This window comes from Notothenia coriiceps, unplaced genomic scaffold, assembly GCF_000735185.1.
Source record: "Notothenia coriiceps isolate Sejong01 unplaced genomic scaffold, NC01 NC01_scaffold00037250, whole genome shotgun sequence".
NCBI classification, from domain to species: Eukaryota; Metazoa; Chordata; class Actinopteri; order Perciformes; family Nototheniidae; genus Notothenia; species Notothenia coriiceps.
The window spans coordinates 16,108,496-16,136,343 of NW_011369951.1; the positions used below are offsets into that span (position 1 = coordinate 16,108,496).

Genomic DNA, 27,848 nt, shown 5'->3' on the forward strand with positions numbered 1-27,848 from the left:
CCCCCCACTCTACTCCTCCTGCGCGGTTAGAAATCTCTCACCAAAGCCATGTGGGAGGACGGCCCTCCTCTCCATCGCAGCGAGGGGAGAGTGAGCATGATAATGATCTGGGTGATAATAACAGAGCAGAGGAAAGGAAAGGGAGATGAGGAGAGGATGACAGAGAAGTGGTGGGTGGTGAGAGAAGTGTTTTTCATTGTGTCTTCATCGCTCCTCTATGACCATTATCCACAGAGCTGTCCTCTCTCTTCCCCGCCATATTACTGCTGGGAGGAAGTACCAGAAAAGGGACATGTTATCCATCCAGCCTAATGTTCCATAACCACTGGTTTGGAGAGGCTGAAGTGGCTGTTGCATTGGATCTGTGTGGAAAATATGAGCATATATATCCATACATAGACCTCGTATACCCTCAACATAACTCGGCTATCTGGCCTTATCTTCAAAGAGAAGCATATTTCTCAAGAGCTTTGACCTCTGCAGTCCAAATTTACAGCCAATGACAAACAGTGCAACACGGCGCAACCTTATCCACCTATCTCTCACTTTCTTATCTTCCTTAATGCCTCGTGATTCTAACAAAGTAAAGTCAAACACTAATGGCACCTTGCCAGCTCTCCAGAGACGTTGTCACAGTGGTGAAAAAATGAAAAAGTTTCGATTAGCATCAGATGGAGGCTATTGACATGACTTTAGCCTTTACAAAGTAGAGAGTAAAAAAGCCTTAAGCAAACATGAGCTGAGAATTGCCCCTCTGAGTATTAAAGGTCCCATGACATTAGGGCTGCACGATTTGGGGAAAAAATCTAATTGCGATTTTTCTGACAAATATTGCGATTCGAATTGCGATATTTGTTTTTAAGCAACCCAACGGAAGTTTATTGTGGATTTTCACTCTGCATATTCTTTAATAGTTGACCCTGTGATAATTCAGCCTGTTTTCACACACATTGCTAACCCAGGGTTACCTTAAACGCACGTTTCACACTGCACCTCTAGCCAAAAATGTGGCTCAAATTCCGTTTTTTACTTGAGTCCTTTCTCATACTGGTCACTTTGAGCCCTGTCTTTTTATTTATTTAATGGGAATAATCCCGCAAATTGAGCTCTGGGTCTAAATCAGGGTTATCCCACTTTTGAATGTGACAGTTTAAAAACGTTCTAATAGCCCCAAGCTAAACAGCTCACTTAGCATTGGGCTAGGTGCAGTGTGAAAAATTGTACCACAAATCTCTCAACCATACGTTAGTGCTAGATGAAACCTCAGGGAATCAATAATTAAGATAAATTGTCTGGAAACCACGTAAAACATGTGAAAAAAAGATAAGATATTTAAAACAAAATCTGAAAGGATAAAAAGTCTCCTGTCCAACCTTCATTGTTATGATGTGTTGTTGAAGAGCCATGCTAGCGTAATGTTCTTACAACTTATCCACACTTGTCGGACTGTTTATTGTCTGTGAGTGAATTGCTTTTCTGTGGCTGATTGTGCTTATCTTGTACAAACTACCCTGTAGGCATGGCAGGCTGGAAATGAGACCTAACAATCTCTTTCTGCAGCTCACCAATGAGCAAAGCCCAGACAGGGGAGGCGGAACAAGGCAGAAGGATTTGCATATGAGCTGCCAAATTCAGGAGTTGCCCGAAAAAACCATCAACTGCCATGCAAATGAGAAGCAAATGAGATGCAAACCAGACCAAGCTAGTGTTTTTTGTGTCTGTGAAACTTAGTGTGGCTATCACCATGCAGTTGTTTGACTACGGGCTAAGGGGTCTGTCGAGTTTTACCACATCAGCCCTCTTGGGAAGGACAAGCCAGTGACATCAGAATAGTGGAAGCAGTGCTGAAGACAAAAGTGCAGTTGTGCGGGAGGCGAGGCGTGGCCTGGCTGGACAGAGGGTCTTCTCAGTGGAGCAGCTGTCTCAACCTCTGTCTGAATCTCTGCACACACACCATTTCAATTCAGCATGGAAGTTGACATAGCATTAGGACAAAAGATCGAGAGACTTGTGTCAAATCCCTTCACTCTTTGTGTGTGTGTGTGTGTGTGTGTGTGTGTGTGTGTGTGTGTGTGTGTGTGTGTGTGTGTGTGTGTGTGTGTGTGTGTGTGTGTGTGTGTGTGTGTCCGTGTCCATCCAGGCTCAGTTCTAGCTCAGGAACGCAGGGACGGAGGTGGAGTAGGAGGAGAGCCCCGGAGAAAGAAACATAGTTCGTACAAACTGGCAGAAACAAAGAGCCGATGGACTGAAAGGGCCCCCAGTGACATGAGGTCTGGGTTGATAGTAGCATACATAAGTAAGTGTGTGTGTGTGTGCTAATGTAAACACACAATAAACAGCCTGCCCACTGTATTACAACTTGTCTCCTCATAATTGCTTGAGGAGATGCATAAAAAAACCTTCTAGACAAGCAGTCGCTGCACGTCTTATACCAGAATGCTGAAGTTCAAGTTATTTACCCAGACCCTCGAGTGAGTGGAGAGCCCTCTTCTTAAATAGCCATAAAGGTTTACAGGCCATGACAGAGAGGAGTGAAGAAGCTCACCACGTAGCTGAATATCACATGGGGAGAGGAGAGAGCGTATGAGCGAGAGGAGGCTTGAGTTAGAGAACTCTCGGGGAGGGTACACAACACCTGGGTTGTTAAAAAGAGTCTCTTAAAAACAGCTCAATACGGGATGTGCAAACAGAGGATGAGCATCATTGAGCGTGTATGAGCAGTTGTGTATCGACACAAAACCCACCTGCCCTTCAGTTTAGGTCTAATGACAACAAATGCAACAAAAGCCCTGTGCGATACGCCCAGCCTCGAGGGGCCGCCGCAGATATTTATTCAGCCTCTCATTCACCTGTGAGGAGGACTCAATAGGTCTGTATGTTATTAAAGGCTTGTATACACATGGGCTGATGGCATTATGAATTTGTGTAGAGTAAACCGAACTAAACTAAAGGGGGGTTTTCATGAACATTGGGCCATTGTTCGAGCCTCGAGCCTGGCTGTAAGGATTTTGACCAGCTTTCTAAACAGATGTACAGCTGTATCATAGACTTAGTCAGTATGCCAGCATTCTGAATATGGAGGAAATCACACAGTGAATCTGGCTACAGTTATAAAAAATATTGGTAGAAAATTATGGGTGGAGGTGCTTTTATTATTAGAATGAACAATGCTTACAGTTTAGATGTTGAATTTTAGGATTTGAATGTTATTAAAAATCTAAAGAAATGTTCAATTGTCCTTCAAATTGTTTTGCTGAAAAGGATTTTCTCATGACATTATATTTAGTCTTCTTGTACATGGGACTACTGTTTTTTCCATAGATGTCTTTATATTTTAATGTATTTTTGTGATATCTCATATAACAGAAGATGTAAAATAGTATTATAAGAAAAATACTTTATCCAACAAGCCACACAATAAGGATTTCTGGTATTTATATACTCAAATCAAGCAAAAATATTAAAGATAAAATCAAACAAATAATATATATAGAGTGTAAAGAAATCATATAAAAGACATTTAAGAAACTAAATGTTGTTGTTTTTTCTAAATGTTCCATAAATCCTGTCTTTGTCTATTGATAAAAGTGTAGTTCTTCATGTTATCTAAAAATGTCTTCTCTTAGATATTTGCTAGTCTGAGCCAAATGTCAAGACCTTATTCAGGGTCGATTCAGACCCATTACATTTTTCATTATCATATTAAATGCATTCTCAATGGGTTAAAAATGTTAACTTATGTTTAATTGTAAAGGATGCTACCCTTCCTCTACACTTGCAAAAAGTCTTATGGTTTGTAAAGTCGAGAGATTTCTTGGACACAGGGAGTCAAACAAACAAAGAGGTATGGAGATACAAAAATATGTACTTTAAAAAATATGTATGTTTGTAAGTAGAAAATACTTTAGGAAACACTATTACTGTCCAGGCTCTTAAAACATTGACACCGGTGGACACATGCCTGTGACTTTGTGTGTGACTGCTGTGCTGTGAACCGGGTGACCCTCACACACAGCTGCACATTGTGAGACACACATTATCCTGGGATCAAGATCAGTGAGACTAACCTCCTCACGTTAATGCTGGACACAAACCACACGGACACACACACTGAGCTGGACCTAAGTCAACCACAGGGGCCTCTGCTGTGTGAACTCTGAGGGACTCTGTCAGGAGAAAATGACTGCCATCTGGTGGGGACTCAGTAAAGGTGAAGGGTATGGTTAGATATTCTGGATTTTGTTCTCAGAAAGTGTAAATGAGCCAGCATTTATACGAATACCTGATTCCATATATCAGGATGTAAACTCTTAAATGATGAAAACAGCAATGTGGCTACATCAAAACATAACTTATAATAAAAAATGAAGCACAACAGTAGAGAGATAAGTTAATGCATTGAATTTGCTTATTGTATAAGTAAGTAGTAATAAGTAAACAATCAACAAAGCCAGAAAAATGGATGGCAAACTCTTATAGCTCAGCCGTTGCCTTTGAGTTGCCTCTCTAGATGTGCTATCCTATCATTTGTATTATACAAATGAATGAAACTGAAATCATTGGACTCCAAGCCACCAAGTCGTGTTTAGAAGAAAAAGTCCTCCTAATATGTAACGGGGTTTGAGTCCTCAGTTACAGACTAACATTTATTGTGCATAGTTTTAAAGCACATGTGTCAAACTCAAGGCCTGGGGGCCAAATCAGGCCCTTGGTGGATTTAATTTCAGCCCGCAGGATCATTTCTAATTACTATTAGATCTGGCCCGCCGGTATATTGCACGCACACCTTCACTCCATCCTGAGGGTTTCCTCAGCTCAGAGCCTGACCCCAAACATTGATGAACTTGCACCCAAGATGAGATGCCAAGTATCTGCTTGAACTAGCATCACAGAGCAGCACACTGAGTTTACATGGATGTTTCCTTCTGCACTTTTTCTCTCACGACAACAGGGCATGTTTGGTGTTTTGTTTGAGGGAAATCGTTTTTTGAAGCTGTTGTTGGCCTGTGGGAAAATGTAATCATAAGAAATGACTCCGGAAAAGCTGCAGATAGAGCCATAAGAAATGAATGGAACTGATTATTTAATGTTTAATGTTGTTTTTATAGGCAATAATTTAAGCTTTGTTAGTTCCAGGTTTAATATGTGCAATAAGTTCATTTCAATAAGTTCCGCAATAAACATTGAACCAGTCCGGCCCTCGACTACTACCCATTTCTTTTATTTTGACCCACTGTGTATTTGAGTTTGACACCAAGGTTTTGAAGGAAGAGAAACTTTGGGGATTGTATCCTTTTCAGACCATGCACAAAAACCTATATAACACACTACAGGAAAGGGAAACCCTAAAGAGCATAATAGGGCCCCTTTCATTTTCACCTGATTAAATAGTGGAGCTGATTAACACATCATGTACATTTAGTGCTGGCATGCGATCACATGTGTTGCTTCTGCGCCGCGATTGATTGTACTGCAAACTACATTGGTGCCAATGCCTTTCTGTGCTCGAATGTCCTGCATTGTACCTGTGGTTTAAGGAATTGCATTTTACTTTTCTCTTTTATCCTATCTCCTCTATCTTCTTGTCTTTCCGAATTCCTTCTTAATTAATGCTTCTGATTTATTGTGTTTTTAGGGTGTCCATTATTATCTGGCCGAGGAAGCTGGAAATTTCCCATGTTGGCTAAAGCTGCCCCATTTATTGTTTATGTTACAGTTCATTAATGGGAACTGTCTACGAAACCATAAACTAAACTAAATTAAACTAAAGCGATAAGCATATAAACATAAACCCAAGAAATATCACTGTTTCCAATGATGTTACCCATAACTTGAATCAGTAGCAGCAGTGTGTATTCACATCTTGCAGGGCATCACCTTTGAAGGACCTTTCACACACACATACATACAAGAAACTGTTTTTAGGTGGAACTTATTTATTCAAACATTCATGTGTATTGTTTTCATAACATCACAATGGTAAAAAGAAAAAGCAACATCAACATTCAACTAACAAAGAAAAATATTCAAAAAATAAAGAGCAAGTCTTTGATGCGTACAAAATGTTAGTGATCAAATGAGCATTCTGCTGTACATAACATTACAACTAATACAGACATAACTCTACTTAATTCACACAGACCTGCAGTAAACCGTATATCACACATCACCAGAAACACAGCTGTTCACTGTCACAGTTCACAAAGACTCATCCAGATAAAAACCAGACGCAGAGTTTCTTCCTCTATCCATCCAGTAACTTGAGGATGCTCTCCCTCTCCTTCAGGGCCTTCCCGGCTTGGTCCTTCTCCTTCTTGGTTGGAGTGCGTTTCTTCTGTCTAGCTGCCATGATACGTCGAAATCCCTCCATCACCTCGTTGTCAGACACCCTGACTCTCTGCCTCAGCTCCTGCTTGCGCATTTCCTCTTTCGCCAACCTGTGAGCCGGCAGAAAGTACAGAAATTAATGTTGTTAGCTGATCAGACTTTACTTTAGGGTAAATATAAGTATTGCTGTCCTGCGTCCTCACCGGAGCAGCTCTTGCTTGCGGGATCTGTTGTGAGTGGTGAGGGCTTTGAGCTCGGCTTGTCTCTTCTGCAGCTCCGCCAGCACCTCGTCCTCAGAGTCTCCTCCTGGACCGGGACGCTCCTCAGAGTCCAGCAGACCCTGAGCCACCAGCTCCTCTTTGATCCGGGCCTCCAGGGTGCGGGTGTGAGGAACACTGGAGGGGGTGGGGAAGATATGAGATATGTGTGGCGTAGAGGGAAGTAAAACATTTAGGATAGTATAAGTGGAAAACTGACAATTGAAGAATGGAAAGCAGCTTGTGCAGATATTCATTCTAAGTCTTTAGATCAGGGGTGTCAAACTCAATTTCATCGCGGGCCACATTCGCATAAAGGTTGCACTCAAAGGGCCGGTTGTAACTATATAAATATATAATATATATATATAAAATAATGTATTATATTACATTATTGCCTCTGAATTGGATTATTATCGGATAGGATAATAACTTAGTAATTAACTACGTCTGAAAGCAGAAGTCAAATGATTGCAAGTCTCTTCAGTGCGCATGTCACAAAACGAGATGCATTGTGGGACATGTAGTTTATGGGCAACCTGCTTCTGTAAAGTGGCATGTAACCGTACAATAAGCGTATTATATTCTTTGCAAGCTCTTGTGGGGCCACAGAAAATGAAGTCGCGGGCCGGATATGGCCCCCGGGCCTTGAGTTTGACACCCCTGCTTTAGATGCATATCTCTAACTACTATGGCATAAATGACAGAAGCGGAAATGAGCGACACTGGATTAATTAAATACATATAAGAAAATGTATGGTAGTAGAGTAGAGAAATATTTGTTTCATTGCGTTTTGCTATGGGGTAAACATTGGGAAGAGTCATAATGAAATATAGATCTAACTAGGCCCTTTGTCTCCCTAAAAATAGTTATTATAACAATAAATAACCATTGATAGACATGCTCTTGCTTTAGAACAAAACATGTATTTCACTGTAATGTAATTATATTCCCAGACAAATCTCTACTCAATGGTTGGGTAGGTAAGTTTGAGAAACCGGCTCGAGATACACTTGTTGTTATATTCCATGGAATGCTCTTAACATCCCGATAGCAATGAATATCTGAAGTGCTTTGACAAAAAATCCATAAAAATCTCATCTGTGGAAGCCGTGGCGCTGTAAAAAGCACGACCAATCATCTGAGCCGACCCGGCTAAAATAACTGGATGGCCTACCTGCCTGTCAACCTTTCATCTGTGCACAAACTTATCTCGTGCCCTCATTGGTCATGTGTGCGTTCGTGTGTGTTGGAGGAGGGGCTCTGTAAGGAAGTGGCAGATTTTTTCCGGCTCTGTATTTTCAAATTCTAGCGCACTCGAGCTGGTTTCTCCAAAATTACCTACCCCACCTTTTAGACCAAAGTTGTCAATAAGACAGGATAACTTGCTTAATAAAGGCAAAACTGTATTTAAGATAAGGAAGTCTTTAATAAATTGTGTTAAGGATTTGTATTTATGATCTAGTGAATTACTAATTACCTAAGTTATTTAATGTAAGTGGATTAAATACCTATAGGCTTTTCCTTGGCTCCGAGGAGAAGTCCCAGCTCCGTCATTCGCATCCTTCCCTGAAATGTCGGGTATGGGTGAATCCTCCATGGGGGATATAATGTTCTCCTGGAAAGATAAACAGCAAACATACTTAAGTTCTACTGTTTTCACCATATTTAACATTCATATTTCAGATGCCACTGTGCATTAGTGAAGGTTTTGAACACGTTTGATCACAGCATACTGACCTCTACGAGAGCCTGGAGCAGACGCTGCGTGAGAGGACCGAAGGGACATCCGTCTTCTGGGGAGTCGTGTTGGGCCTCAGACTTTTTCAACAGGGACTCCACATCTACAGCAGTCGAACATGAAGGTGAGTATTAAAGTGGAAACATGCAACTGACATATTTTATGCTGTAGAAAAAACCCATCAAACCTAATTTCTGGCATCTAACCTAAAACACATTCCAAAAACAGCTGACTTTGAGACAAGCAAACCAGAAATGGCAAAATCCTAACTCATTTCTGGGTTTAAGGACTCATTCCTGCACCGCTCTATTCCACAGACACAATGACCCATGTGCAGTATTTCCATCCTCACCTTTAGCATCCAGCTCAGACAGTGGTCCTCCCATGAGGCTCTTTTTCTTGTCGTTGGCTCGCGCTCCTTCCCTCTGTTCCTCCAGCAGATCTTCCTGAGCCCACCGCTGAGAGTAGTGTTTCCCCAGAGCTGGGATCTACAGTAAACATATACATACATTTGACTCATCACCATAAAAACATCCAGAAGGTTGGCCATTCCTTGAGAAGAAGTCAGTGACAAAAGGTAGGTGGCTTTTGATGTCTTACTTTAAAATACTCAGCCTCATCCTCCGGGGGTTTCAGAAGCTCTTCCAGCAATCGTATCTCTTCATTTGTGATGTCAGCACAATATGGCTCGACTGAGGCCCAAAATCTGACATTTCAAAAGAAACATTTCAAACACCTTGCCAGAACAAAACATATTCACACTACCCTAATTATAACTATAGCACACTTATGTTAGAACAGCCTAATAAGATGAATAAAGTCTGAAAACACCCTGAGGACCAAAGAGTAAATAGAGATATTATAAGAATGTTGTTACTGACCTGTTGGGTGCATCATTTTTGGGCGTGCGGGGAATGTCTTGTGGATCGTCAGTAAATTCATACTCTTGGGCTTTGGCCTGGAGATTTTTGGATTTGGGTCTGCCAGGACCTGGACCCGGAGTGTGACCGCCTTTTCCGTCCAACTTCTGCTTCTTTGGTTTGTGGCGAGTAGAGGCGGCCGGGTCCGGGTCTTTTCCCAGCTTCAGGAACCGCTTGTCTCCCTTCTTGTCCTGCCAGTCTGTGAGGATCTGAGAGGAAACACAGGGGGGGAAGGAGAGGGACGAAGTGTCATGTTAGGTGTCTTTATTTGGGATACACAACGACTACTGATTTGGAATGAAAGTTAAATGAAGAAAGGGGGTTCCAACCTTCTCCTACCCTGAGGTGGGAAAAGTACTTTGATATGTTACTTAAGTAAAAGTACTAATACTACATTTAAAAAAGTTCTTTGTTACAAGTTAAAGTCCTGCATTTAGAATGTTACTTAAGTAAAACTACAAAAGTATTGACATCAAAATATACTTAAAGTACCAAAAGTAAAAGTACTACTTATGCATAATGGCCCCTTATAGAATCGTAAATATATTGAGTCACTGGGTTATTATTATGATTATTGATGCGTTTTTATCACAGTTTGTAAAGGTGGATCACATTTGAATAACTTTATATAGTGCTGCTGGATTGGATGTCAAGGTTTATTTAATACATTATTTATATTTTGAATTAGCTGACAGTCTAAACCTAAACAGTACACTAGTGACTGAAAATTACAATATTTGATTCTGAAATGTTGTGTAGTAGAAGTATAAAGTAGCATAAACTGAGAATACTCAGATAACGTACAAGTATCTCATTAGTGCACATGTGTCAAACTCAAGGCCCGGGGGCCAAATCAGGCCCTTGGTGGATTTAATTTCGGCCCGCAGGATAATTTTTAATTACTATTAGATCTGGCCCGCTGGTATATTGCACGCACACCTTCACTCAATCCTGAGGATTTCCTCAGCTCAGAGCCTGACCCCAAACATTGATGAACTTGCACCCAAGATGAGATGCCAAGTATCTGCTTGAACTAGCATCACAGAGCAGCACACTGAGTTTACATGGATGTTTCCTTCTGCACTTTTTCTCTCACGACAACAGGGCATGTTTGGTTGTTTCTTTGAGGGAAATAGTTTTTTTGAAGCTGTTGTTGGTCTGTGGAAAAATGTAATCATAAGAAATGACTCCGGAAAAGCTGCAGATAGAGCCATAAGAAATGAATGCAACTGATTATTTAATGTTTAATGTTGTTTTAATAGGCAATAATTTAAGCTTAGTTAGTTCCAGGTTTAATATGTGCAATAAGTTCATTTCAATAAGCTTTGCAATAAAAATTGAACCAACCCGGCCCTCGACTAGTACCGATTTTTTTAATTTGGCCCACTGTGTATTTGACTTTGACACCCCTGCATTAGTCTATTAGTGTGTACAGTACTTGAGTAAATGTACTTAGTTACTTTGCACCCCTGCTCCCACCTGTCTCTGCTCCTCCAGGGCTCGCAGGCGGCGGCTGGCGGAGGACAGCAGGGTCTCCAGCTCCAGCTGCAGGGTGTCCAGCTCCTCGATGCCGATGCCATCGTCCTCTGACCGGCCGAGCACCGCAGTGTATCGGGGACACACCTTCACATGCTCCACAGGTTTGAAGTCGTAGTATTTCAGTGGGGGACAGTCCTTCAGCTCACTCATGATGCTGCTGTGAGAGCTGCCAGTGTCTCCAGTAACTGATACAAGAACATGGACAGTCAGTATGGGTGTATTATCATAATAAAAACACAAGAAGATGAGACATGCACATTGTGGTACAGTTGTGCTGCTCTAGGTCTATCTATCATCCCACACACGCATGAAACACACACTCACGCACGCACACACACAAATGCACGTACACGGAGGTCTGCATCACAGGACGCGAGCTCGCTGGGCCCAACTTACTCTTACATTTTAATAACGGTCGCTATGATTTATTATTTTTGTACAAACACATTTTACATGAATTACTTTTAATATTACAAGTCATAAAGGGAACTAACCCAACACATATATGTATATATTTGAATGTATAAGAGCAGCGATATTTACCGTCAGTGAATGGCGTCCATGATGGGATAAACCATTGTAACTAGAGGAGGGGTGTGATGTACAGTCAAATAAAGGTATAGCTTATTATCGATTTAAGAATAATTGTGAGATCAAATAAAGTATTTTCATTTCTAAAGTACTTATATACTCACTTATATAGACATACATAATAACAAATATCAAGAATTTGGATGTGGTTGGATGTTAGCTAAATGCCAGAATGGTAGTACCGGAATAAACCATTTTATGTCACGGTGCATATAAACAATTCACAGCTAAACACATCACAGTAAAATGTCAGTCGGTACTATATAGGTTAAAACGCTGTTTTTAACGTATTTTATTGAACAAAAACATGTTAAAATTAGTCTAATCCTTTCTGAACCAACGGTCGCTGACAAACGTGTCTCCTGCTGATAGCGCAGAATGGACTCATCGCAGGGTGTGCTCCTTTTACAGAAAACCATCTCCACCCGGGCGGAGTGATAGGCGCAATCAGCAGCATTTCTGGTGTGTGGAGAAATCACAGATGAAAAACCAGCGCACCTTATCTGAACCAGACGATGTAGTAGGATTTACGGAAGAGGAGTCCCAGGCGTGGCTGAGGAACTTCCGTCTTTTACAGCAGAAAAATGGTAAGTCTATTGCCCTAAATGTCTCTTTATATTCCTTTATTTAGCCATTTATGTCAGCTAACCGTGGTTACACTGAAGTTGAGATTAGCTAGGTGGCTTCGTGTTTCTCTTGGACGGGTTTTCTGGTGGGTTTCGGTGAAATGAGAGGACGGGCATCCTTGACACGGTTTGCCGAAACTAAAGTGATCGAGCTGAGCTGTCTTTCCTCTCGGCCCCTTTTCTCCTATTGCTGCTAGCTGTCATTGATACAGATCTGTCATTATACTGTGGACACCTTGTGTATATGTTCGGTATAGGGAGCGTGAAGTAAATAGACGTAAATCATTTAGATCCGCCGCAATATCTCATTCAGTAACGTTAATGTAAGCGAATGTATTTATGTTTTAATGACCCCCACATCAATGCAAACACCTTTCATCAGCTCGATGTTGATTATCATCATGTTTTCTTTCTAAAATGATTGTTGTATCTACAAAATGTAAAGATGAATGCATGTTTGTTGTAACTGACTGCATGCCTGCACACAGCTCATTTCGCTTCCTGATCAAACATGACCTCACAGTCCGGTTGAGTCACCCACACTGTACTGGGAGGTTTAGCCTGATCTTAATAACAAAAGCACCACCCATCAAGATCTTGTCTTTTATTTCTCCTCAGACAGCGACTCTGCGCCCCTACCTAAACGCAGTGAGGGCCACCCTGCAGGCGGCCGTCTGCCTGGAGAACTTCTCCTCTCAGGTGGTGGAGCGCCACAACAAGCCGGAGGTGGAGGTCAGGTAGGTTTGATGGCATGTCTTTGGTGATTTCAGTCCTACTGCTTATCCCCCTGCATAGCAGTTTCTTAGCCCTTAGGCTGTTTTGCAGATCTTCTACAGCTGTCAAACAAGTATGGACTTGTGCAAACTTGCATAAAAACATCTAGGAAGGGGGAAAAATGACACAAGCATGGGCAAGGCTGTAAAATTGGCCAGCGGGGACTTGCTCTGCTTTGTTTGCAGATGTCTTCCAAATGCAATGCAATGTAAAGATTAAGACATTTAAAGTCAGTTTTGTGGTTATTTAAAGCGCCATGTAAAGTCCCAAGCACAATGCTGACCCTTAGTGTCTAGAAAACACAACAGTTTATAACTTGGTTTTATGTTTAACAGCTGGATTGTGCTGTGTTTACAGGAGCAGTAAGGAGTTGCTACTTCAGCCTGTGGTGATCAGCCGTAATGACAAGGAGAGGGTTCTCATCGAGGGATCCATCAACTCTGTCAGAGTCAGCATTGCTGTCAAGCAGGTGATTTAATAACAGCAACATTTATACTGTTTTTGTTTAACAGCTGTGCACATTTCCTGATTTGTATTGGACAACTGAACATGCAGTAATAAAAACCTTCTTCCCTGTAGGCTGATGAGATTGAGAAGATCCTTTGCCACAAGTTCATGCGCTTCATGATGATGAGGGCAGAGAACTTCTTCATTCTGAGGAGGAAAGCAGTAGAGGTAATTAAAGACAGCAGTGACAAAAAAGGGATGATTATACAGGAAGATTAAAACAAAAAGAGGAACAATGTGAACCGTTCCAACGTCAAAGGGCGGCTCATGCGCCCATCTCTTAGAATCAATATACCAATTTAAAATGCCTTAATATTTACAATGTGTATTTCCAAATGACATTTGAGGTGTAAAGCAGTTTCTCTCTCTGACTCACTTTCCTCCCTTGCACTGTGATTTCAGGGATATGATATTAGCTTCTTGATTACCAACTTCCACACGGAGCAGATGTACAAACACAAGCTGGTGGACTTTGTCATCCACTTCATGGAGGAGATCGACAAAGAGATCAGCGAGATGAAACTGTCTGTTAACGCCAGGGCTCGTATCGTTGCTGAGGAATTCCTCAAAAACGTAAGAATTTCTCTTGCTAATATTTTTCTTTTTGGATATAACAGAAAGACAAATCATTGTAAATTGTGTACAAATGTTGAGTGATGATAACATTGAGAATGATTTGGCTCCACAGTTCTGATGACAGTGTTGGTCCCACACAAGCCACGAGAACGCACCAAAGGGCCAATCAGCACAGGAGTGGAGTAAACAGCCAATCAGCGAGGAGATGAGAGGAACGTAACCAATCCGGCGATGATGACACCATTTGCACCCGTCTCGAGTATTTCCCTGTACTCATGAATATCAATGACTGTATATAATGAAATATTTACCAGTTTCATTTTACGCCACTTAGAACAAATCCCCAAACAAAGGCGGGTCCTTAAAGTATTAATCCAGTTGATAGTCATGAGGACAGGGGCACTGAGAACGCAGTGTTGCAAATAAAAACGGCCATGTTGTTTTGTATTTTGTGTATGACTCTGCGTGTTCACCGTCACTGTTGTTTCAAATTTGTCTCCAAAATGTTCAGGAAAGAGTGGCGTTTAGTCGCAGACACAGAGAAAGAGCTGTCTGTAGAGAAGCCAACAAAACATGTATGAAAAATAATGAGATAATAAAGCCAGTTGTTTATAACTTTCTGTGTAGCTTGCAGTCTTTCAGCTGTACCTAAAAACAGATGTGTTCTGCTTCTGAGGAAGTTGTTTTTAGTTTGCATCTCGACCACAGCTCAGCCTTACACACAGCCACTGTATTATTTCAGCTGAGGAAGGGGAAGTTATTCAGCAGACTGTGCAAAAGCATTTTTAGCTGTTCAGCAGTTACGTAACCCAAAGGATTTCAATTAAGATTATAGAAGTGGCCGTTTCAAAATGAGAGTAAATAATGTAACTTTTATTTCCTCAGAGGTATTTGATGAACTCGCTATATCTCCACACACCCCTGCTGCACAAGGCGTGTACTGCACTGACCCTAATAACAGATCGTTATTTTATTAAACTCAACCAATGTGAGAATTCAGAGGATGAACTTAATGACATCATTTTTGATTTATGAAAATGGCAAATAGACTTATTTTCGGGAAACCAGTGTTGGGATTAGCGCTCCTTAAAATGTAGGGTAGGTAAGAATGGAGAAACCAGCTCGAGTAAGCTAGAATTTGAAAGTACGCAGCGGAAACAAATCTGCCCCTTCCTTCCGACTTCCTTACAGAGCCCCTCCTCCAACACACATGAACGCGCACATGACCAATGAGGGCACGAGATAATTTTGTGCACAGATGGAAGGCTGACAGGCAGGTAGGCCATCCAGTTATTTTAGCCGGGCCGGAGGCACACATTGGTCTTGCTTTTTACAGCGCTACGGCTTCCACAGATGAAATGTTTTAATGTATTTATTGTCAAAGCATTTCATATATTCATTGCTATCGGGATGTTAAGAGCATTCCATGGACTATAACAAAAAGTGTTTCTGAAGTGAATTACCTACCCCACCTTTAAGTATAAGTACAAATACTACGGTCTTAATTCTGGCACTCCACAACAAGTCCTGACTTCAAAATACTACATAAGTGAAAGTATTAGCATCAAAATGTAATTAAAGTACAACAATTTTACTTAAAAATACTCGTCCAGCACAATGATCTATTTCAGAATAATACAGAAGAAATATCAGCTAAATGCACAACAAATCTTAAGAGGACCTCAATTGTGAATCTGTCTTTATTATTTATTATTGCACACTGAATACTTATATAGACAGTCGGTAGGGCAAATAAAACGTTGTTGCGTAAAGTACAGGCAGATTAATAGCAATTGAAATGATCATCAGTGCAACCATAATAGTTAAACCCATAAAGACAAAGATGAGATATAAAGCTCTGAGCTATCATTTCATTTAAATATAATTAACCCACCTGTATAAAATGTTAAGTTTGCTTTTAACAACAGTGAGAATCACCATTAATTTCTTCACAACATAATCAAAAGCTTTGTATCGATTCTTTAAGGTTTTATACCTTGCACGTTACAACTGAAGACACGTCACATTAAACAAGGATTGCATCATGTGTAGCTGAAAGATCTTTTGATAAAACAACATGATTAATACTTCACCCTTCAGATTGAATTCCACTGCTGCACAATATCACTGAATATAGCAACAAAGAATCTGTGATTGATAAATAACGTAACGAAAATAAAGTGCCAGACTTTGTAGCTTGCAAATAAAAACACTGAGGATCAAACACAAGATATGTTCAGGTTAAGCTCCCTCAAATAAAAAAATAAGGATATAAGGGCTACTGTGTGTGTGTGTGTGTGTGTGTGTGTGTGTGTGTGTGTGTGTGTGTGTGTGTGTGTGTGTGTGTGTGTGTGTGTGTGGCAGTGGGGTTGAAGGAGTAGGCGGCACATCACTGATGGTCATCAATAAGGGCAGGTTTTGAACGATGGAGAAATGAAACGACCACCAGTCCACAGAGAGGCAGGGAGGGGTCTCTCTGTCAGAGGTGAGGGGGGTCTCTCTGTCAGAGGTGAGGGGGTCTCTCTCTCAGAGGTGAGGGGGGACGGTGAGCAGGGCGTCTTGAGTCGAACGATGGATGTTCACATTCTGGAGAGAGAGGAAGGACTCAGTGTTAGATCCCTTTTGGATAAACTGGACTCTGGTTCCCGTCAGAGGGTGAAAAGAGGCAGTAATGAGAAGAATAAAGATCTTTTTGAACAACATGGAAACATGTCCCAGTACAGGCAGAAAAGCATAATAGGGCCCCTTTAACATAAAAGTTACATGGAGTGTCATCATGGATGGTTAACTGTCGTGCCCAGAACGACAGGAGAGGCGGAGGGTCTTTACATAATTGTGCAGGAGCTCATTGTCTCATAATCCATTGCCCATGCATGTCTAACTGCATGACCTGTGGTTTTTGAAATAGAGCTAACTTATTTTTGTGGATGTAGTGTAGCCTGTATTAGCCATATTAGAAAATGAGTTATTAGAAATCTGAATTGGGTCAGTCATGATTTGGCCTCGTTGAAACTGTACTGGATGTTTCCGGTTATTTTATTAAAGTGGAGAGTAGCAGACCTGTTTCATATTTAGCAGATGCTGACATGACATCAAGCATCCCATGGTGGCAGCACTATGTAATTATTATATAAAAATTACACTTTGAATTCTTATTTTTCCTGATGACACACCATGTAAACATACGGGTCTAACGTTTACTTAATTTTTGAATCACTACAAAATCGTCTTTTTTTTCCTAGAACTGATTAACCCTTTAACCAATGTCCCAGTATCACTAGCTTTTAGCATTTTGTTATCACTCTGAATTGAGGCAGAATAAATGTGTGTGTGACACAGTGAGGGTTTTGTTCAGGCTGGTGAATGGCAGCACCCAGTGGAGTCTTTGCATATGAATGAATGGAAATCTGAGTCTTCAGTTTGCAGCGTAAGCAGGAAGGGCTGCACTGAACATCTGAGGAGAGCACCAATAGGAAGGAAGTCCTCAGTCTTTTGATCTCTCGAAGTATGAGTAACAAAACTACCATCTCAGAATTTTAGCGTAAGATTTACCACTTTCAGAAATAATGGAGGGAACACATTTTCTAAAATGAACCACACGAAGAGGGGGTACGAAAACATGAAATTATAGAGGAGTTTATTTAGAAACAAACACAAGTATCTCCTCTCAGGTCTGATCAGAGAGATGAATATACTGTAAGAACCTTCACATACAATAAAACATAAAGTGTGTCTGTACTTCATTAGACAACGTTAGACATCCTAAAGACAAACTGGTAATGAGGCCATTTAACAAAAAGTGCAAAATATTAAAAAAGGCACAAAAATATTTAGCGTTGTGCAATTACTGATTTACCACAGAAAAACATTGCTAAAAGTCAACATTGTAAAAATCTGTTACACAGACTAGATCAATGAGAAATCAAACATCACTAAACACAAAGAGGTGCCGGAGAGTCAAGGCTTCACAGTTGGTAAAACGGCATCAGTTAAAAAAAAACAAAAAAAACCTTCATCTGCTTTCCATTCACTCTCCAAAAATGGGAGAATGGGCTCGAGACAATATCTGTGTCTTACAATTAATGATCAAAATTAGAAACTGGATTCCAGTCAATTACCATCATCATCATCATCATCATCATCATCATCATCTTACAGAGAAGAAACAGGGATTTGATCAGATTGGGTGGAGGAGAAAGCGTTTGTGATTCTGAAGGTGACAGTGTGTGTGTATAGGGGGGGGGGCACTGCCTCATTGGTGAGCTGGCACTGTTAGCAAAGCCTCCTTTGACATCCGCGACACTTCTACGTTCTGTTTGATAAACAACAAAAAACACAAAGGGGGGGGGATCAAAACACATGGGAGAGATCACTGCACAGACCGGGCCGTTCAGTACGGAGGCGTGTTTGTGTTTACCGTTTCCTCTGACAATTTGTTTTGCCGAAAAATACTAACTATCCCACAAAGAGGCTTTAGGTATTGGAAAGTTATCGGAAAATCCCAAACTCCACCTGTAAATGAGTGTATCGATTTTCATCATATAACTTGATCCATTAAAAAAAGTATGTACATTTCAGTTCATAACATTTTCCATTAAAGCCAACATTTGCATTTAGTTGAAATGAGTACTTTCATTGTAGCTTTTTAGCATTAAACCCTGTAAGAAACGGTCACATGACCCACTAGGAGGCATATTCATCTAAAGGGTGGAAGGGGGAACATGTGTATCGGTCTTCAAATGAAAGGTTACGTTGTATTTCTACCTACAATCATTCAAACCCATGTCTAATCTAGAAAACAGCAGACATTTGAGTGTGATGGACATTTACAGGAGCGGTTGCAAAAGCCTAGCAGCCTTTAAACATTAGATTTAAAACAAAAAGAGATTTGCAAAAAAAAAGGAAATGCCATTAAAGAGCTTCTGAGTTTTTATTATGATTATCAAAGAGATGCTAAACCATGGTTACAAAAAGTTACAACAATTTCTGTTCCTGCCAGAGAGGGGAGTTGGTCCCAAAGGTTTGCTTCTGTATTCACACCCTACAACTAGAGGATTCATGGAGTGAAGAGTGTGTAGGGTTTGGTTTTACTGTGTGTACCTGTGTGTGTTTGTGTTGTTACACCCACCTCTGGTCGTTCTCTGTGTGTGTTGACTGATTCCACATTTAAGCAGATGGACTCCACCTTACAGCCTACAAAGGATGCAGATAAAACATTCATCTACTCGGTTCATGCAGCATAAGAGGGCTTTTGTTATCCCTGTTAATCAGAGATACATGTATTGTGTGAATTAGATGCCAACAGGAAAGCGGTCGTACCGTAGGCCACGGGCGTCAGCTTCAGCACGGTGTGCAGCGGGCACTTCAGGTAGGGCAGCTCCTCTGAGGGGGGAGAGACACACGGGTTCAGGACACTACATCTATTCATCGGTCATATTTGTGGTTTTTCTAGCAACGACGAGAGTGGTTAGAGAAAGAGATTACTGGTGTTAACAATAAAGCTTGTTACCGTGTGTGGAATACACATATTTTGACTAGGTGTAACTTATCTGCCTGTTCAACCTCGAGATAATCTCATTATCTGATTTGTAATCTTTACTTAAAGGTAGGGTAGGTAAGAATGGAGAAACCAGCTCGAGTAAGCTAGAATTTGAAAATCTGCCCCTTCCTTCAAACTTCCTTACAGAGCCCCTCCTCCAACACACACGAACGCCACATGACCAATGAGGGCAGAGATAAGTTTGTGCACAGATGGAAGGCTGACAGGCAGGTAGGCCATCCAGTTATTTTAGCCGGGCCGGCTCAGATGATTGGTCGTGCTTTTTACAGCGCTACGGCTTCCACAGATGAAATGTTTTATGTATTTATTTAATGTTTCTGAAGTGGATTACCTACCCCACCTTTAATATTTTTGCAAAATATTCCACCTTCATGTGCATGTGAATTTACCTTTCTTTCAAGTTTCTTTATCTACTTCAACTTTGTGATTTGCTACATTTCAACTTCTGATTAAGTTAACTTAACAGCATATGTGCTTATGTGTTTAGTTTGTTTTGTGTTTGTTTCTTTGAGTGATTTAATCTTAACGACCCCAGGGCTCCTCTGAGGTGTCGTTGAAGCACTGACCTGCCGTCTTGTCCAGGAAGTAGGCCAGCAGGCAGCGCATGACGGCCTGGTGACAGACAACCAGAACGTTCTCCTGCCGCTCCAGCTCCATGATGACCGGCTCCAGCCGCTGCACCAGGTCCTCGTACGACTGAAGCACAAGACACAAAGGAAAATCTGAGCAAAATGTGATATTAGGATGGTAATTATAAGAAGGATAGAAGGCTCTATCCACATTGTTTCTTATGAAAGAGCCCATTAAAACCCATAGAGTTGAATTTAATGATTAAATACAACAGAGAAAGAGCTGTAAATCTGTTCAAACGTAAACAATATTTTTTATTTCCCACATTCTGCTAAATAGTTAATCTAGGTTAAACAGATTAACATTTAAGCGTGTGGAAAAATCCATACAGGCCGTCTAGAGCAGCTCTAGCTCTAACAGGATTCCCCAGAGCATCCCTGCAGCAGCCGCTAATGCCTGCATCCATCTTAATGGGGTTCATTAACGGAGAGGGAATGGTATGGACTCAAGGTGAGAGCAGACCGGCGGGCGTTCAGACACGCAGACAGTAAACGCACATCTCACAGACTAATGTGAAGAGATCTTTGTTTACTGTAATCCAAATCAGTTTAAACGGCTGGAGCCGAGGCTCATTAGCAAAGAGTGAGTGGGCAGTATCTGGAAGCACTTTAATCGTTTTTTGTGTGTACATGTACTTTTCTATGAGGGTGTGTTATTCAAATCACAAAGGAGGGCTGTTTTGAGACATTCCAAATTTCAAACAGTGGCACAGTGTCCACCAGCTACTGCAACGTTTTACAAAAAGTAGGGCTGTAACCAAATAGCTGAAAGCTGAAATCATACCATACTTCAATCATGGATGTCAACACTCTTTCGGTTGCCGTGATTATTATACAAGTATATACTATTTGAAAGATTGTTTAGGATTGTTTCCCACTCATCGCAGGATCGCAAAATAATTCTCAACTCCATAGCCATGTTTAGTACAAAAAAGAAGCACCACTATTTTTCAACTCATCTAGTAATCGATCTACGCCATGGAAACTGATTGTTTAAAAATGTGATATTTTGGGCTCATAAAACAACACAATTAAATACTTTGAGAAACTGCGATGTTACAGACAAATGAGAAATTGAGAAGGTATTTGGCAGATAACTTAAAAACAACATCACAAACTGTTTGCCCTTCATTTTAAAACCTCACCAGAAGCCCTAACACACACAACACACCCCTCCCATCATCAGAGAACACATAACGACACTGAGTTCCCACTGACCTCTCCTTTGGGGTACCGATAGCGGTATTTGTCCTGGTCCCTCAGAGCAAACTCCAGAGGATAGTGATCCTGGATCTCCTCGTACATCATCTCCTCACACACGCCCTACCATGACATCACACACACAGATTACACTTCATTAGCATCGCACACGTCAACAAACAACTGTTCTCAGCGGTCCAGTACAAACCACTCACTGCGTCGATCTCGTTCAGGACCTTCCACTGCTCGTAGGGCACGTTGAGAGCCTCGGCCGTCTGGATGGTCCTCTTCATCTGACTGGTCCACACCTTCAGGTCGCTGATGCCCTGCGTCTCCAGGAACTGGCTCAGCTTCTTCCCAAACTGCAAAACAAAGGTCATATTAAATCATCTAGTTAGGTAAAGCTAAAGAAATATCTCTAATTGAAGAAGTTTGACGTACTGCTTTCCCTCTCGGTGTGATGCCCGAGTCTCCTCCGATTCGCCCGTTGACGTTGAGCTCGCTCTCCCCGTGGCGGCACAGGTAGATGGAGCGCGGCGTGATGTGGATGTTCATGAGGTAGTAGACGATCCGGCTCTGGATGTGGTCCAACACCCGGTTCACCATGTACCGCTGACCCACGTCCATGATTTTAATGTAGGAGAGGTCCCTGAGGGGAGAACACAGACACTTTAGATACATTGCTAAGATCTTGTCAAATTGAGTGTTTTTCGATAAATAAAAGAGGTACAAATGATCAGATTCCAGCCTCTTGTGTGTGAATATTCTGTACGTTTTTTATTCTTCTGTGAGAGTATATTTAATACTTTGGAGTAGTGGTAAAACAAGACATTGGAGGATGTCATCTTGGGCTTTGGGGTACACTGATTCTTCACAATGGATCAAATGCAGCCCTAGCCCCATCATTCAGAAGGAAAGACCAGATTACACTTCAAAATGCTAACATGCTAAGCTAGTTATTCTATAGCTAGGAAGTCTACCCAACCCTCTCTCCACAGCAGCTTCCCCTCACCTGTCCAGGACTTCATCCAGCGTCTCGTAGGAGTTTTCATAACACTTGATCCTCTTCAGGAAATCCTCTACTGCTTCCTCCGTGTTACAGTTGGTGTAGTCCGGGCTACTTAGCTTCACTTGCTAAAAAAGGAGTGGAGTGAGTACAAGATGGACTGAAGCTCCTTATCCTTTATGATAAGATGAACAGATAAACTCAAACACGTACCACTATGTTCTCCTTTATGACATCTGGGTCTTCACACACAGACTCCACAAAGAACACCTGAGAGAAGATGATGAGGAGGAGAAGGAGGAGGAGGAGGAACTTAGTGTGGATGTGAAATAAAGCAGTATATGTTCTCCCAGAATATGACGCAACACTTTACCTTAAACCCGTTCTGCTCTGCAAACTGGATGATGGTTTCCCTTCTTTCTCTGGTGGTGTTTGTTGCATCAAAAACCTGTTTACAGACAGAACAACGGATAAGATAGTTAGCATTGCACTGTTTCAACAACACTTTGAACCCAAAACAGAATTAGACATTTGACTTACCGCCACTTGGCCTCCTTCTTCTGTGAGATACTGCCGCACATCGTTCAAAGCTGCTGAGGCACACTGTCTGTAAAGATTACAGATATCATCAGTAAATGATTCACATGGTTGGTGACTTCATCAAAAGTTCAGGCTGAGGCCACTCTTACTGTCTGATCTTTAACCCCTCCTCGTTGTCTGGACTGAAGAACTCAAAGGACTTGTAGATCTTCACAAAGTCTCTTCTGTACTGCCCCACATTGAACTCTATGGGAGAAATGGAGATCATCTTTGTCTTAGCTGGTGACACTCACGCTGAATTCGTTTATTATATTCTCTAGAATGAATTGGGTACCTCTGGTGGGAACTCCGATCCAGTTGAGATAGCGGGTCAGCTTCTTGGAGATGTACGTCTTCCCCCTGGCAGGAAGCCCCACCGTCACTATCAGCGTGGGGCAGTTGGTCATACATACTGGAAAGGAAATGGAGAAAGTGTAAGTCATGTTCGAATCACATAACAGATCCAATCTCAGTGTAAAACACCCTCCTTGCAAACATATCGATTGATCATTTTCACAGTTGCAAATGTGCCAGCATCGGTTGTAAAATCTTCCTGTACCCGGTCTGGCACATTATCGACGCGTGTAATAAAGAGTAATCTGCCATGAAGTCACATCACACCACCCTGAGTGTCTAGTCACAGGAGCAGAGGTCACTGTGGCACCAGGCTGAGCAGTTGTGTAACGCTGTCCACATTCAGACGCAGTGTGTGCAAAGATGACTGGGTCAGAGAGCGAGATTTTTTTTATGGGTACTTATTTATATGCATTTTCTGGTAAAATAATGTCCATGTTTGTTACACTTCCTGTCTGTAAAAGGCATGGACAATTACTTCGTAGGAGGGAATAACACTGTGGCAGGTTTAGTGCATGCATTACATACAATACCAAAAGCACCTTTCACAAATTCATCCATGAGTGTGTAATTGACTTTGACAACCAACTTTACTCTACCCAAAGAGACCATATTAAAGTCTAATTGATTCAAAAAAATCCTGTGTCAGTCAGTCCACAGTGATGAGCCACTAACTGTACAGAAAAGTGACCGAGGTGAGATAAAACAGCAGCTCCACGGGGGGCAAATCATCCCTCACATGACTGATGGGATACAATTCCTGTTTACCAACAGCTAGCCATGGCACACAGTAACAAAGAGGTGAACTCCCCCAGTGCCAGCCCTTTCTCCTCCATGCGAGCAGCCTTCATCATGTGAATCCTTACATAACTGTGTGAACCAGATGGCTGCGGAAACAGCAAGACATCTGAGGACTGAGGTCACGCGTTAAAGCCAATGTGAGCTAACATAACACTCAGATGTATGTAGTGGAGGAGAGAGCATTCAGATAATTATTATAGAACAAAACATGTACACTTCAAGCTTTTTGTGGCCCATCATGGAAGGGAGCACATATTCTTTGAGTAAAAGTACTTATACCATTCTGTAAAAATACTCAATTTTAAACCAAAAGTACTGCATCAAGAATAGTACTTCAGCAGCACATCTTCACAATAAACTGTGAAATATTTAACAAAAACAATCTTAATTACAATTAAAACATTGTTGTTAACCCACACACGGTTTTAGATACTTAAATATAACGTTGAATGGTTTGATATATATAAGATAAATCATATTTAAACGACTTTCCTAGGTAATGTATGTCAAAATCTGAATTCATAAAGTAACCAGTCAATACATCTGTAAAATAACCTTAGTAAATGTTCAAAAATGTAGTAGAGTACAAGTATAAAGTAGTATGACATGAAAATACTTGGGTAATAGTCAAATGTTTACTTGATTAACTACTTTTGCATCACTGGATCCATGCTACACGCCGGTAGACCTATTTGCATTAGCAACGTGCTTTTGGCTAGGTGCATTTAAATGGAAACAACACGGAAACTAATGACAGATATAGATGTAATTCAACCCCTCCGCTGTTGTCAATAACGTAGAAACTCAGATACCCACGCTAACAGCTGACGCCACGTCTTCATACGCACCCTTTCTTTGAGAAATGTGTTTTTCAGGAAGGCCATTTTTACACGGCATCCATATCTTCTTCAGGGGGTTTTGGGTGAGCTCCCGCGGTTTGGACAGTGTTTTGTCCTCCATGCCGTCTTGAGGCGAGGTGGAGGTGGAGGCTGCCGCGGCGGGAACACGGGGCCTTTTCCCCGAATGCTGCTCTGAGTGTGACCGGTGTTTCATCCGCGCTGCTCTGCGGGATGGAGATGACACGGCTCTCCTCACAGCTGTCACGTGATTGGGGCTCACCAACGGTCGGCCGTAATAACCGTAGCACGGGCGCAGCACACATTCCGGTTTACCGTAAATGACGACAGCTGTGCTGAGTGCGCAGCGACATAACACACTTTTAGCCAGTAGTGTAAAGTAACCAAGTACATTTACTCAAGTACTGTACTTAATTTCAACTTCTAGATACTTGTACTTTAATTTAGTATTATAATTTGTTGCTACTTTGTACGTTTACCTCACAACAATTCAGAGCTGAATCATACTTTGACTCCACTAAATGTATTTAATACCTTCAGTTCCTTTACAGATTTTGACTAATAATGTGAAATATCAACAACCCCTTTTACCAACTGTGATAAACACATTAATGCATCAATAATTATAATTAAACATATGATAATTGATTCTGGAATGGGTTAATTTGCATATTGAGTGCTTTTACTACTGGTGTTCCTACACTGTGGTTGTTTTATTTTGACTTAAGTACAATATCTGAGTGTAGTATATCATATATATACACACAACAGCGGGGTGGTTGAGAAATGTGCTCGATACTGACAAAGTGATGGTACTTTAATAGAGACACATTGGACATGTCCAAGTCGGCCTACGTTTGAGGCATCTCTGATGTTCTTTGTTACATTTTCATGATATAGCACCTCAAAATAAATGCTTAGAAAAAGGTATTTTGTCAAGTTGCAAGATAATTATTCTTCTATTTCTTTATTATTTCCTTTGTCTTTGTCATTGCTTCTTCAACATTCTTGTAAATGGATAAGATAGCAGTAGTGGTGTGAAATACTTTTCACATGATATTGAAGTTGAACCATCTAGATGTAGATTATTTTATGTTTTTTGCTAAATATGGCTCTGTGATGCTCTTAGATTTATTGTGACAATATACAAATATCTACATTACCGCTTATGGTACTGAACGTTTCCACAGATAAATCAGCAAGGGGATACATTTTGAGAACATTTTATTCCTATTGAGGGAATTTAAGGTAATCCCAACAAGCATGATCTAAGAGTGTCCATGAGGGGGCAGCATTACTCTCCCTCTCCCTCTGTGGGTGTGTTGACAGATTTGTAAACTACCAGTGTAATTAAAAAAAAACTGTAATGCAAACAACTCAACAGCCCTGCAAGTGCAACACATTTCTATAAATGTTCAGATTTGGTGGGAGAAACATGTCAGAGGATTTGTATAAAAGTGTTTCCAATATGTTGTCCATCTCAGGTAAGTGCTTTTCAAATTAAAACAGGAACTCAATGACTTATAAAATGACCATGGAGATACATCCTTATGTCAACAAAATGATTATTATAAGCTTTACAAAGAGATGACTTTTGCAGAGGTGTGTGGGTTAGATTGAATTACACTGTGCAAGTTTTTCTCATATAATGAGAAGCAAAGATAATCTGTTCATCTGTTTATGTTCCTTCTGGACTATCTGACACACTGATCAAGCTTTAGGCCTGTGACCTAGATATGGCAAGATGGACGTTTCTAATTAAATAGCTCTTACTCTCTTTCTCTCAAATCCCCTGACTGCTAGTAGACTGTAATATATATCAGGTTCATCAAGTCCATTTGAAATGGCACAGTAACTCAAGTTGCGGATAGATTTGTGGCTTTTCAGATACAAATCCAATGTTGTTTTAGGCAAACTGAACTAACTGTGAAACATACTTTGTGTTAAAGTTTGTCAGGCAACTGTGTTATTTGAAGTAGCTTATCTTATCTGCATAAAGCTTGGATAGTGTTTTAGAGAACAGCAGCAGGCAGTAACTGATATGCACACTGTTTGAAATAAATCACATAAAGGTTAAATGTGGTGTATTGCATTCTTTACATAGGGACATGAACAGGAAGCTGTGTGAGCTCCTCCTCTTTCTCCCAGCTGCTGCCTGGATCTCTGATTGCAGCTAACAGCCTTTAGCCAGCTCCATACTGAATATAAGTCATTTCCTAATAGGCTATAGTATGTTATACACTTGGCAGTAAACCAGCATCCACCACACTGAGGGATGTATTCAGCCCAGAAACCAACATTCAGAGCTCAGAAGATAGAAGGCAATCGCAGTGTGAACTGTAGCCTACAACAACCATAAATACAACAAACAACTAGAAAAATGCAACTCTGCAGCAGCATCTCCATCATGATCAGTAGAATACAAACAAATAGGCTAAAGACCTGAGAGATCGGTTAATGTTACGCGCATTAATGCATATTTGTATCTGTTTATTTAAATGTCGACAGCAGCCTAAACACATCCGCCTGACAGTTCACCATCCTCTGTGTCAAAGCACAAACAAATGAGGCTGGTTGCTACAATAAAAGCAAAGACAGCCGCCTGTTGTTGTTATGTAGGGTAAAGGTGACAGCGCAACACACCGACGGCACATTGGCTCTTGTTTACGTCTCGGAAGGACTTAATGTCCCTTTTTCTGGCTGTCATCCGGTTAAACATGCACGAGCTAAACTCCCACCATGCACGGGTATATTAAAGAGGTTCAAATGGACGTGTCTTACCCGCTCTGTCCGGTTTGTGTGTGAGTTTGGTGACTGATGAGCCTCTCATCCTGGGAGTCTGTCTGATGGAGCAGCGCTGCCTGTGAACGTGCGTCCCACTGCTGAGCAACACACTGATGCTGCTCTCACACACACGCACCCTATATTAGTGAGCGTGAGTGTGTGTGTGAGACATGGACTGGGAGGAAGCTTACTCCAAAACTGGATGGAGTGAGGTAGCAG

General features: G+C 41.2%; 3 protein-coding genes across 4 annotated transcripts; 1 reads left to right on the forward strand and 2 right to left on the reverse strand.

Moving 5' to 3' along the window:
• Nucleotides 1-5,916: 5,916 nt before the first annotated feature.
• On the reverse strand, nt 5,917-11,381 carry tada3l (transcriptional adaptor 3 (NGG1 homolog, yeast)-like). Its single transcript, XM_010796505.1, has 9 exons — nt 11,329-11,381; nt 10,726-10,970; nt 9,208-9,455; nt 8,927-9,032; nt 8,679-8,814; nt 8,326-8,429; nt 8,097-8,203; nt 6,531-6,722; nt 5,917-6,437 (listed from the first exon to the last, which is right to left on the reverse strand). Exons 2-9 carry the CDS (start codon nt 10,933-10,935, stop codon nt 6,245-6,247), a joined length of 1,296 nt encoding a protein of 431 aa, XP_010794807.1. The 5' UTR covers nt 10,936-10,970; nt 11,329-11,381; the 3' UTR covers nt 5,917-6,244.
• Nucleotides 11,382-11,842: 461 nt separating this feature from the next.
• Nucleotides 11,843-14,474, forward strand: LOC104967102 (actin-related protein 2/3 complex subunit 4). Its single transcript, XM_010796506.1, has 6 exons — nt 11,843-11,963; nt 12,621-12,739; nt 13,134-13,245; nt 13,356-13,451; nt 13,686-13,856; nt 13,972-14,474. The coding sequence occupies exons 1-6, from the start codon at nt 11,961-11,963 to the stop codon at nt 13,975-13,977; spliced, it is 507 nt and encodes a 168-aa protein (XP_010794808.1). The 5' UTR covers nt 11,843-11,960; the 3' UTR covers nt 13,978-14,474.
• Nucleotides 14,475-17,469: 2,995 nt separating this feature from the next.
• Nucleotides 17,470-27,823, reverse strand: LOC104967104 (6-phosphofructo-2-kinase/fructose-2,6-bisphosphatase 4-like). Of its 2 annotated transcripts, none has more exons than XM_010796509.1 (14): nt 27,627-27,823; nt 23,129-23,245; nt 22,944-23,040; nt 22,795-22,861; nt 22,628-22,702; nt 22,468-22,524; nt 22,261-22,382; nt 21,690-21,897; nt 21,464-21,610; nt 21,267-21,371; nt 19,986-20,115; nt 19,179-19,241; nt 18,988-19,052; nt 17,470-18,171 (listed from the first exon to the last, which is right to left on the reverse strand). In XM_010796509.1, the coding sequence occupies exons 1-14, from the start codon at nt 27,673-27,675 to the stop codon at nt 18,112-18,114; spliced, it is 1,362 nt and encodes a 453-aa protein (XP_010794811.1). In that variant the 5' UTR covers nt 27,676-27,823; the 3' UTR covers nt 17,470-18,111. The 2 variants fall into 2 exon arrangements, with proteins under 2 accessions (XP_010794811.1, XP_010794810.1); XM_010796508.1 differs by lacking the exon at nt 27,627-27,823 and adding an exon at nt 24,837-25,096.
• Nucleotides 27,824-27,848: the final 25 nt, after the last annotated feature.